General features: G+C 39.8%; 1 protein-coding gene across 1 annotated transcript; it reads left to right on the plus strand.

Annotated features, from left to right (window-relative positions):
- Positions 1-354: 354 nt before the first annotated feature.
- LOC114426387 (actin-related protein 3) lies at positions 355-12,681 on the plus strand. Its single transcript, XM_028393761.1, has 12 exons — positions 355-569; positions 4,427-4,482; positions 4,620-4,744; positions 5,747-5,857; positions 5,977-6,072; positions 6,178-6,285; positions 6,818-6,961; positions 8,308-8,481; positions 8,949-9,041; positions 9,439-9,564; positions 10,538-10,621; positions 11,673-12,681. The coding sequence occupies exons 1-12, from the start codon at positions 526-528 to the stop codon at positions 11,766-11,768; spliced, it is 1,257 nt and encodes a 418-aa protein (XP_028249562.1). The 5' UTR covers positions 355-525; the 3' UTR covers positions 11,769-12,681.
- The last annotated feature ends 632 nt before the right edge of the window (positions 12,682-13,313 follow it).

Here is a 13,313-nt window from a genome sequence, read left to right on the forward strand (position 1 = left end):
GGCATAAACACAACCTGCCCCACAACCTTCACTTGTATATATTAGGAATGGAAATAAACAGAGCCTTAAAATTAATGTTGCATTAAATATGTAAATATTTAATTAACTCAATAAAAGCGACATTATGACATAAAAGTGTCAGGAAATAAATTATTTCATTCTATGAAATACATATTTTGTTTATTTCAGAACCATATTTAGTTATTTTTGTATCTATGTGTTTATTTCTGAATTTAGTCGTTTATTTAATTTTGACTGAAATGCTCTTCCATACCCGCTGAGGTCACCCAGAGTGATGCCGACCTCTCTCGGTGATTGACAGCTGCACAGCCCTGCCTGCTTCGCTCGACCCGGCCTCCGCCATCTTGCCTCTCCCTGCCTGCCAGTAGCTGAGTGCGGAAGTGGAAACGGCACTGTGCGGGCTCAGGGTTCCGCCTGTGGACGGCTTTTGCAGATCTCCCTGCCGACACAGACTGCTAATTCATCACATTTAACAGTTTCTAACAGCAGGGAACCGGCGGAGAGATGGCTGGACGTTTACCGGCGTGCGTTGTCGACTGCGGCACAGGGTAAGCTGTTCAAACCGGACCGCGGTGCAGACCGGCGGCTCGGGTGTCATCGAGAGTACGGTTCAGGGACTGTCAGTGTCAGAAGCAGCGGCAGCAGCACCACCAGCAGCAACTGGGTGTGTTTGTCTGTTTGTATATGCAAACAGCTAGCCAGTGAGCTAATATTGCTAGCAAACGGCTAACTGGACGATGATGATTATTATTATTTTTCCGTTTGCCTCACGGGGGTAAACAGCTGTAATTGGAGCTGCTGTGAACAGCACAAACGACATTTAGTCCGTTAGCTGGTTGCATTATTAGCAGGTTTTCATCACTTGCTCGCCACAGTGTGTTTTCCTTCTGTCCAAGGAATTTTTATTGCAAGACCCCAGCTAGTGTTTGCTGTAAAGACCGAAACCTGAGTGAGGACGGGTTTCCCTCAAAGCTGGTTTCATTCATTTGGAGTTATCGGTTCGGTATAGCAAACACAGTCCAACCCTCTGTGATAATTTAGCAGAATTGCCACATTGGTGTGTTTACCGTGAAGGCAGCTGTGTCTAAATCCTGTGCAATTCATAAATCTTTTACTCAGTAATGTGGGTTTGAGCAGGCGCAGTTCTACTTCCTACACAGCCTACACTTCCTCATTCACGCTTTTTAGTCCATATATGGTCGTTTCTCGGCATCCCGTCATGTTTTTTTGGCTAACTTCTCTAATCTATCCTCTTTGCCGAGCTACTGATTCTTTATCTAAGTATTTAGTCTCAAATGTACTCCATGGATGAAATGCTCGTTGGTAATAAATGTAGTTTTAGTGGACAGGGAAGATGATGCAGGTCAAGATTTTGTCTTAACTCCTCCTTTAGCTTTATTGTATTGATCTTCGGTATGCATGCTTCTGCTTTAATACAGTTTCACTTCATCTTTGACTCAATGTTTTAATCATATATATATCTAACAGATTTATGACAGTATGGGTGATTTTCATGTGTGTGTGTGTGTTAACCCATGCAGGCATGTAGGTTAGCCCAAATCAAATACCATACTCAGCACGATTTGTATGCTCAGCTCATTTTGGGGGCTAAAAGTGGTTTGCATTGCATGCATGTAGAGACTTGAACTCCTCATCTTGACGCTGCAACCCCCCTTCCCTTCAGGCCGTTAACCAGCCTGCTGCCCTGCACTGGGACAGCAAAAGAATGTTAAGCTGAGAAATGGGTTATTCTGTTCTAATTTGTTTTCATCAGGCAGATGGCTTATAGCGTTCTGGTATACCACATATGTTGAGTATTTTTTTTTACAATCTGCAGAAGTGTTTGTTCGCACAGGCATGGTTTAGGCTGAGATTTGTTCACAATTAAGTGGAAACTTTGACATGCTGTGGATTTGCAGCTCAGCCTCAAAGTGCCAGCTATTGGGAGGTGTTGTTAAGTACTAAGAGAGCTCACAGCTGTCTCTGAGTCATGCTTATGATGTCCAAACAGTGACTCCACTTCCTTTAATGCATCAGCCTACTAAGTGGTCTGGCTGCTGCTACTTGACATCAGATTAAAGGGACACTTTCAGATTTGGGTGTAGTTAGGTTGTCTTTTGTGCAAAAGTAGTATTGCATTGCAGCTTAGTGCAATTGAAGAATTGGGTGGAGTCATTTGTCTTAAGCAAACTGACATTTCATAACATGCAGCTGTCATCATTAGACAGCAGCCATTCTGTTTCAGTCATTACAAAGGTGCTTCATTCTGATAAACGCAGCCTGTAACATACATACATTCTCTCGTTTTGCTCCAGCTGTCCTGTGTGATGATGTCCATTGCCAAACGTGTGGTGTATTTCAGGCCTGTCCAGACAGGTTGAGGTAGACAAGCTGGGACTGTTCTGTGGTATGAAGGTGTAGAGTATTGCTGCTACATGGGCGGCCCATGTTGTTACTCCTGCAACAGAAGTGCTTATCTCAGACCAGCAGATCATGATTTCATGTTGATTCAAATCATACAGTAAGGATCTTGGTGTTAAAGTAACAACTGTAATGGTGATAATAAGAGAATTATTAAAAATAGGTTTAATGTGGGGAAAAAAAGCGTTAAGTTGCCCTCTTTTTATTACAGTCTTTATCTATCCAGTCTGTTATACTCACCAGCAAAGAAATCAGCTTTTTAGCAGTGACCATCTTTGTCTTTTTGCTGTTTAATAGAGGGTTTATTCTCTTCAGAGAATGTTAGCTTGCTATCAAGAAGTATGGGTTTTATGGATGGGGTGAGAATGAAACAAAATGCATAGAACTAAAACACACTGGAAGACATTAATAACAGTCTGCTAACCTGCAGAGCTGCTGGATGATGTAATATTAATTGTTTTAAATATAAAAATCTGGATTTCTTCACCCACGCTAATAAACAAGCTAGCCAGCTAGATATAAAATAAGGAAACGGTCCATGTAGTCATACTGCACTCATGTTCCTATACTTATATGTGTGAATACACATAGGCACTTAAAATAGCAAGTATAAGTACGGTATAAACAAGTACTTGATCAAAGACAAACATAAGTCTTTATCTGACAGTCTTATCTGAAGCAATGGGCAGTGTTCAGTCTCACCCAACAGTTAGCTTCAAGTTTATTCTGAAGAGGATAAGTCACTAGCAGGAGAAGTTTCCTGTGTGCAATTAACCCGATCTATATAGCTTATTGTTTCTGTACCTTTAAAGAACAAAGATTGACAGCTCTGTTGATCTTATTTATATATTTTTTAGTTTGCTTGTCAGATAGGGGATGTTGTCAGATAAAAGTATACTGTATGGCTAAAGTTATGCTGTGATTTCAGATCTTGACAAGCAAAGTTGCAAAGCTGAACAGAGGAGGGTGACTTTTGTTCATAGAGTCAGTGGACATACATTAATGTTAAATCAGATCTGTCCAGCTGAGTAGCAGGCTTTGCTTTTTGTCTTCCATATACACAGGGTTATACATGTGCATGACACATGGGCTGTCAGATCTGTTATTGAAGAGGAAAGTATTTTTTCTTTTTGTGGTCTAAGGTCAGGTCATCTAAGGTCGGTTTTGACAGCAAGGAGAAACCTTTCTTTGGCAGGAAACTCACCACCTCATCAATATGTGTGTGGCTGAAAATGAAAAAGTTGTACATCTGTACCTAAGATATGGGCATTCCCAGGTTATTTTTACATGCTTCTTTTTATTTTTTGTAAAGTTGAATTCAAAGAAGCCACTGTTATGACCAGGATGTGGCTTGCTTATGCCCACAGTGCTTTAGCATTTGTCAGCAGTGGCCTCTATCAGTCCCTTGGGCCCTGTGTGCAGGAAGTATGGGAGTCCTGTCTGGGCCTCCTCTAGTCAGGACTACATCTGGTTAGCATGTGCCCCACAACACCCCATTCATTCAGAGGAGTCTGTAAAGTCTTTGATGCTACGGTGTGTTCCCAGTGTCTAACCTGGCATTATATGATGCAGCTGTGAGGAATTCTAGTAAGATGTTAAATATTTTTTATTAGTCTCACCACTTCCCTTTATAATTTAGAGAAGTAAGAGATGCGTCATTTAGCAAACAGACAAGGATGTTCAGTCTATACAGAAGTGATCTTTTACCCCCACCGACTAATATGAATAGTCTTCCATTTACCAGTGCAACATGAATAGCTCTTTTAATGGCTTCCTATTAGTAAACCCCAGAGCTGCTGCTGCATTTGGCTCGCGACCAGCCCACCAAAGGACAGTGATGCATTGATCAAAACGATAGCAGCCAAAAATAATCTTTACTAAAGAAAACTTCTCGCATACAAATGTAGTGCCGTCAGTGTTTGTTCTTGTCCTGAACAAGCAGCTTTTCTTCTCAGTAGTGAGATTTTTTTTCTTCTTCTTCTAGGTACACCAAGCTGGGGTATGCAGGAAACACAGAGCCACAGTTCATTGTTCCATCATGTAAGTATCATCCATGTAACAAGAGTTGAATGTTAATCAAACATTGTGATTTATTAATGCATTTATCTGTGTATGTTAGTTTACAGTATCTGTGTAAGAATGTTTATCCTCTTTTGAATTCTGTCTTTTCTTGTCAGGTATCGCCATCAAAGAGTCAGCCAAGGTTGGAGACCAGGCCCAGCGGAGGATGATGAAGGGGGTGGATGACTTGGATTTCTACATTGGAGATGAGGCCGTAGACAAACCCACATATTCCACTAAGGTACCTGACCCAGACAGCTTAGCTCAACCACAGAAGCCACTGGCAAATCCATTACTGCATGTGATTCTCTAAAGAAAGATTCAAGCATCAATATTTTTATTTAACATATAAAACACAAATGGACTTAAACTCCTGTTTAGCATGTACCGTTTTTTTTTTTCATCAAAACAAGGTGTCTATTTTTAATAGACACCTTTGTGGAAATTCAGGCTGAAAACTCATTTACATCTAGGCTAAACTACATAGTAAGAGTTAACAGTAACTCCAATGTGACACCAGCAGGGTGAAATGAAAATGTAGCTCTTACTTTAGTGTGTAGGAAGCAGACTAGTTTTGCTGCATTAAAGGCGTTATAATGTGAGGCATAAGGTGAGATGGCATTGCCTACACTTAGTAAAATGTTACTTTGCTGAAATAGCTGATTTTTTAACAGATGCTGTTGCTGCCTGGGCCTTTGAGCACATCAGTACCACACACTAAAACTCTTTCACCTATGAGAACATGCAGCTCTCTAACTAAATAATTCATGGCAGTAACCAGCATTTCAATTTTGCGGCTATAATGTAATTAGTAACAGATTCATTCAATCAGTGCTTGTTGCACTGAAGTCTCACAACTGTTGAACCATCATAGAATAGACAGTGTTTCAAATTGTGCAGTAAACCGCCTCCATGTCCAGCAGTTCTGGATGATTGTAAACTGCCTTTACTGCTGACTGCTGAATAACAGCTGCATGATGTCATTAAATGGCTCGCATACTGTGCATTTTCGGCATTGCATTGTTGTAGGACTTGTTATTGGATACGATAAAAATGCAGTGAGGACAACAAAAACTCTGTAACTATAAAATATAATATATAATACAAGTCCTAATCTGGGTTTAGGTTTATAGTGTGTATTTGTGACCATTAGTGATTCTGTACTTGTATTCATAATAATGCCTTTCTTTAGTTTTAATGGTACTTTGTTTGGATTATTCTAATTGGACGTCTGTGCCAACAGTGGCCAATCCGTCATGGAATTGTGGAGGACTGGGATCTAATGGAGCGCTTCATGGAACAGATCATCTTTAAGTACCTAAGAGCTGAGCCCGAGGACCACTACTTCCTCCTGGTAAGAGCCAGTAAACCAGAGATTAAGCCACAAATAAAACTTCTTATAACTAAAATAATTGTACATATTATGGTATTTTACCAAACAATAACACACTGTACTGTGTCTTCTCTTTACAGACAGAGCCTCCACTTAACACACCAGAAAATCGAGAGTACACTGCTGAGATTATGTTTGAGTCCTTCAATGTACCAGGACTCTACATTGCTGTGCAGGTCAGCCTCATATCGATGGATCTCCAGTTTGTGTCCCTATGTAACCCAGAGTTGCAGAGCAACTGTAGACTGAATTAATCTATATATATGTGTGTGTGTGTGTAGGCTGTGCTTGCTCTAGCAGCCTCCTGGACATCCAGACAGGTGGGCGAGAGAACGCTGACGGGCACCGTCATTGACAGTGGAGATGGTGTGACACACGTCATCCCTGTGGTGAGTCTGCGGATTGCATTTACTGAAAGACATGTCATTCTCTCACACAAAAGCACAATGTCCCATGGTCACCATTAGGGCATAAATACTGAATAATCAGCAGTACATAGGACATTGTTGTTTATGCTGGAGGTGAGCAGCAATCCATTCAGACCTTTAATTGAATTCTGTCTTTTTTGTCTTTTTAAACACAGTGACAACTCAGTGACAGATTTTACATGGAGGTTTTATCCAGTATGTGCCTCAGAATGCAGAATTTTCCTCCCTTTAAAAATGTATTTCCACCTGCTTGCTGAGTAACAGGATAGTGCTGATGTCTAAAAGTAGGCCAGAGGATTTCAGAGGTTGGAAGGAATTACTCAGTTTTAGGAAATGTGCTTACAGAATACATTTAGAAGCTGGCAGACTGAATCAGCTATTCTTTAAGCCACTGCTGAACTTGAGGAAAAAATGAGGAAAAAAACAACAAGCCATAACAACGCAAGATGTTGGACATTATGATGTCTTGTCTTTCTGTCTCTGTCTTTCTCAGGCTGAAGGTTACGTAATTGGCAGCTGTATAAAGCACATTCCCATTGCCGGACGAGACATCACCTACTTCACCCAGCAGCTCCTAAGGGAGAGGGAGGTGGGCATCCCTCCAGAGCAATCGCTGGAGACAGCCAAGGCAGTGAAGGTAGGTCCTCCCAGCTACAACTCCCATTAGCCACTTCCTCTGCTGAAGAGGCAGTTATTATTACTGTTTATACTAGTGAATCATCAGGCAGCTATAACACATGACTGTAACAGCACATAACACAACTATGACGTCCCTTTATAGTCACTGTGTGGAAAATGTAAAAATAACTTTATAATATGATATGTAAAATTATATGTACGGTATATAGCCTGAAATTTCTGGTTGTTTTTCAGTCCTTTCACCCTTTTAGTCACTGTGGGCTCATTTCTCACTGCAATATAAAGTCCTGCACATCCGTGGAAACAGCACAATCATGAAAAGACATAGAAAGAATTTAAACCTTTTCTTTAACATGCATTTTAAGCATTTGTTGGCAGGTTTTGGGGTTAAAGAAACACTACTCATATGAGGCACTGTTTATTCCTTGGAGTAAAAATGCTTCGGTTGTTAAAAATACACAGAGGTCCTGCTTCATTTGCCATTGTGACAGTGACAGACTTCATGCTTCGGGTTGAAAAATGAGGTGGCAAAGTGGAAACTTGTCTGTTTTTCCTCAATTAGGGCACCAGATGGCACTATTGGTCTGTTTGTTACGTGGAGCTCTTGTCCTTCACAAACTTATTGCTTCTATTTGCTTTGTTTAGTTTCTGATAATAAATACTACTGAGATTAAATCAAGCTTGAGATTATTGTTTTTTTAGATTTGACAACTCAGACAGCACAACACTCTTAAAGAAGTGTCCTCTGCTGAATAAAATGAAGTATGTTTTAATTCTGTGCCAAGTCACAAACAGATATGAATTTTTGTTAATAGCATTTGCTGTCTCTTATTGTTACTCCTCCTGTCAATCACCACATTTTATTGATTCGTCTCATTTCTCCACATTTCCCTCCATGTTTAATAAATAGCTTGTTATCCAGGACTTTGTTCTTGAGGTCAATGACCATTCTTCATTACCCCGAGACAGACAAACAAGAACTAATGTGAATTGAAAAAACATAGCATTAGCATGGGGGTGATGCATGTCATGCATATTGTCAGTCATGTCTGGAAGTGTTAATTCCACTGCTGTGTGGCTGCCAGCATGAACCACATTTCTCTGGAAATTTAAAATGATGACATCTCTGAATACAGTATTCTGTTACGTTCTGCTCATTTGCTTTCACTGTTACAGGAGCCAGATCAATTACCTTTCAAAGCTGTGTGCTAGATCTAAATTGAATGAGTTTCCCCAAATGGTGCGCAGTGATAATTAAAACTGTGACGCAAATGGAGGTTGGATGATTTGTACCGTGTCTCTTTGTCTGCCGTACCAAAACTTGATGGCTTCTCTGCCCTTCAGGAGCGGTTCAGCTACGTGTGCCCAGATCTAGTCAAAGAATTCAACAAGTATGACACAGATGGCTCCAAGTGGATCAAGCAGTACACTGGCATCAACGCCATCAGCAAGAAGGAGTTCACCATTGATGTTGGCTATGAGCGCTTCCTGGGGCCCGAGATCTTCTTCCACCCAGAGGTTCGTCTGACATTTCAAACACAACCCACATGCTCACACTGAATACAATAAACAATAGATAAGAGTCAGGCATGAGGGTCATCCGGCCACTGATTATATAACAAAAAAGCGTATGTTATTACAGAAAGTGGCAAATAAAAACTGGATGGATGAATTTTTTTTCTGGCATCACAGATTTTGATGTAGTCGTCATCTACACAGCGCTTGAGTTTGTCTAATTCCTGGTTGATCTAAATATGGGCAGCAAGGTGGTCATCCAAGCACCCAAAGCAGTCATCCTTAGTTATGCATGTTTGTTAGCCTTTATATAATTAAAACAAGTGGGTTGTGGAAAGATTAATCCCCTGTGCATTTGTCATGGATTGACAAACTTTCTGTTTTTTGTACCATGTTGTGTCATATCTCAGCCCCAGAGGTTGCTGCTTCAAGTACAGCATATGCTTACTTTTTTTTCTTCACCTTCTCAGTTTGCCAACCCTGACTTCACCCAGCCCATCTCTGAGGTGGTGGACGAAGTCATCCAGAACTGCCCTATTGATGTCAGGCGTCCTCTCTACAAGGTAAGCAGACATGAACTGCATGCATCACATTTTGTGATTTTTACTGTTTGTTTCCAGTACATATTTACTCAGTTAGTCTTGTTCTAGTCTCTTACACTGACATTAAGTTTTAATTATAGCCAACAGATGTTTGTATTTAAGCTTGTATTAAAATCTGTTAAATGATGATTGTTTTGTCTTAGTTTATTAGCAGTATTGGGGTTCTGTGTATGATTTACATCTCCTTGTGTTTATGGTATTTAGGGATATTTCCCATCACAGTTGTGTTCATAGAATCTGCACCAAAGTGTGATGAACTGGGTTTTTCCAGACTGGCTGGCACCTAGTTGCAGGTCACTGGTGTTAAGTGCTTCCTGCTCTACAGCTCTGTAATCCCCATCACCTTTTTCTTTCACAGAACATTGTTCTGTCAGGTGGCTCCACCATGTTCAGGGACTTTGGCCGCCGTCTGCAGAGAGACTTAAAGAGAACAGTTGATGCCCGGCTGAAGATGAGTGAGGAGCTGAGTGGAGGCAAGCTCAAGGTGAGAGCAGACATTAATTTACACGCAGCGCAGATCGATAGCGCTCAACAAAACACAATTACTGTGTGAGGGATTGTGCTGAGAGAAAATCCTCTACACATATTGTTAGTACAGAAGTATATTGAATGCAGATCAACTGATGTTTTTTCCAAATCTAATGAGGCCTTAAATGTGAATTGAAATGTTTCAGCCTCAGGTAAGAAGCGTATTGTTGGTCTTTCTGCTCTCCTCCTTAGCTGGTCAGGTCATGAAGACAATACCCCTGATTCATCCCGATGAGTTGATTCAGCTATAAATCTGCCTTAGGCATGGAGGAAGCTCAGGAAGAATGTAGCTCATTCTAGTTCAGAAAATTGATTTCACAAATATTCTAAGGAGGTTTTCTCGGTGGTAAACTGTATTTGGACCAACATGCCTCAGGCATCCATTCATTTTATAGGGTTTATGTGTTACAGTGTTTTACTTTTACAGTTGTTCAGTTTTAAAAGATTTTTTTTTCTTTTCTCAAAGAACAGAGTTAGTCTAGCCATTAGCACTAAGTAGTGCATCATAGTTATGTTACAACTAGCTGGCTAAGCTCTGCTTGCGCACTCATTTACATACATGTTGATATGATGTATTAATACTTCACCAGCTAACATGATCCATAATACAAACCTGTGGACTGTGTTACCTGTAAACCAACAGTTACTGTCTAGATGTGCAAGACAAGTGCAGTTAGCCTGCTAACTAAGGCTTCTGTAACACTGTGAATTTCCCCTTTGGGGGACTAATAAAGGATTATCTTATCTTATCTTAAGAGCTACACTAGAGATTTGATATATTTTGCTGTGTGTTAAAGTAAGCATGTACAATTATATCGGAAACATGGCCACTAATATGAGTCCAGATGTTAATTTTTCTTACACATAATTCCAGTGTGCTTTAGCTGAATGTTAAAGATGCCTGTTTTTTCTCTGTCCTCCCTCCTCAGCCCAAACCAATCGATGTCCAAGTCATCACTCATCATATGCAGAGATATGCAGTGTGGTTTGGTGGATCAATGTTAGCATCAACTGTAAGTATTTTAAACATTCACTCCCACTGCTTCATCATGTATAAGTTGTGACAGAAAGGCAATATCTACTGTTAAAACATAATGGCTTCTGTCTTGTGTGACATGGAGGGGGGCTTTGTTAAGTCTGTGTAATGTATTTTTGTCCTGCTGAGGGTGGCAGTGACGTGTCCTCAGTTTTTCCCTGTCTTGATGAGTTATTTGTGCGGCTTATAATTTTACCCCTAGGAAATGTGACTGGGAGCAAAGGTCTTTGACAGTTGATTCACAAAAGGTTAATTGATGTTAAAATCTAATAGATTTTACATCCTTCTGTAAAATAGCAAAGCAAAATGTGAATGGTTATAATTTAGCACTGATTTAGTCATTTCTTTTTAATCCCAGCAATGACAGTTTGACCTCAGCCTGTACCCTGAATACTATGTCAGTTGTTTGTAGAGTCTGATGTGTGTTGCCCGCCATCTTAAGGTGTAACAGTGAGAGCCAGTAAAGATGTCCATGACAACTTGTAGAGGCCAGCAGACAAAAAATGATGAGGGCTGCTGTCATTCAGTTGCTTTCATTTATAAAATATCAGACAGTTCAAAAGTGGCCTTTATGAATTCCCATAGCTAGCTCAAAATGACATCTTCAAATCACCATGTTCCTATTCCATTAACTGTGATTGGTCATCTTGGTAGCATTTGCAATTACCTCTAAGATTGACAGGCAGTAATTGGAGCGAAGAGGTGACCATGACAACAACAGGAATTTCTCAGAATTAATTCAAACTGATTGTCAAATGGAGGAGAAAAGACTTGAGTTTCACAGCATGGTATGAACAGACTACTATGCTGTGGCAGAAAAAACACACACTGATGGACTTCAGTTTGTCCATTTATTCTCTACATCTCCCTTTTCGTAGGTCTAGCAGCTGATATTTGGTGTATTGAAAGCTCCTTTAACACCATCTGTAGAAAATATGTATATGTTTATAACTATATACAGATTTTTAAATGTCAATGTGCTTTTGAATTTCTTCTAAAAACCTTTATTTTCCTTGGTGTTTCCACAGCCTGAGTTCTACCAGGTCTGCCACACCAAAAAGGACTACGAAGAGATCGGGCCGAGCATCTGTCGCCACAACCCTGTGTTTGGGGTCATGTCTTAAACTTTTGGACCTCCAGAGAGTCTAACAGTGGCAGCAGACGGTTGGGTTGGGGCAGTGATGTTAGGCTGTGTTCAGTTATGGATCTGTGGGATCAGATGGCGATCCAGAAAAGAGAAATAAAACAAAAAAAAGAGAGAGACCAGACCAAACACAGACGGGCTGGAAACATTTATTGTGAATGTTCCTGTATTTTTTTTCCTGTTTCTTTTGTTCTATTTTTTCCTGTCTTATCAAAATGAGGGAAATGGTTTATAAGCCAAAACAGTAAAAAAACAACAACATTTCTGGAAGCATTCAGTGATGATGATGAGAATAAAGATGGTGTTGGTGGATGTTGGTCGAGAAAGATGACGGTAACATTGATAGTGATTTCCTGACACCTGAACATACTATTTATGGTCGTAGAACATGAGTCCTGGCACAATCGGACAAATTTAGAACATATTATTGTCTCAATTTATTTTCAGCATTTTCTTTTTCCGCTTCAAATGTCTGTGTATCATGGTAAGAGCTTGTTTATATTTCATACTAAAGTTTTTTATATGTAAAACTTGGGAAATCAGGGGTTCAAAAAATAATGGATAGTTTCAGCAAAGTGACTGTTTTAATCCGCGATGCAGCTTTGATACGCAGTATTTTCTTTGTGTTCTCCTGTTACCCGTGTGTCATCGCTGTCTGCCCGTTAATTCTTCATACATGAACTCCCTTCAGACAATGTCACGTTTCCACCTCTGTGGTGTAAGAAAAGAAAGATGACTAACAGAGGTTATAGAGATGAAACTGAATAAGAATGACTGTCAGACCAGTATTGTTAGACTAGATTTTTTTTTTATTATTAAATACCAAATTATTAAAAGAATGGGATTTGTGTATTTAATGCCTTGCAACATTCCAATAAAGGCTCAAATCTGTTTCTAAGCACTGGTGTCTTCTTTATGACTTGTTTTCATTATTTATCAGTCAACTCGTACTGTTATATTACAACATGAGCTCCCCAGAACATCTAAAAGGAAAGAAACATGAATAAAAACTAGATGGTACCATTGATGGAGAAATTGCCTTGGGGTTGCTGCTGCAACAGTCTTTTAACATGTGCTCACAAAACAATATATACAGTGGATTTACACGTACCCTCAAAAAGACTAATTTACCCACAAGGCTGGTGTTTGTCACGAAAATGCACAAACACACGATTACTGCCGCAGACACATTTGATGTTTAAATGCAAAATATCCACACAAGTGAATGGAAGTAATTTAATATTTTAAATGACTTAAATCAATTCAATCTTAAACACTGTTTACTACAGTGCACATTATTCACGCATGTTTGTGTAGCGCTCATAGATCCAGCTTTGAATTATATATTTTTTGTCTGATTTAGCACAGGCAGATCCGAAAATCAACAGTCACACAATCACAGAAAGAGAATAAATATTTAATTTTATATCAAAAGCTGTGACGTGATGAGAATTGTATGGCCACAGTGCCAAAAACTGAGTTAAGAACATAATTTACATATCACACAGATTACTGACAGCATATT

Source organism: Parambassis ranga, chromosome 21 (assembly GCF_900634625.1).
Source record: "Parambassis ranga chromosome 21, fParRan2.1, whole genome shotgun sequence".
NCBI classification, from domain to species: Eukaryota; Metazoa; Chordata; class Actinopteri; family Ambassidae; genus Parambassis; species Parambassis ranga.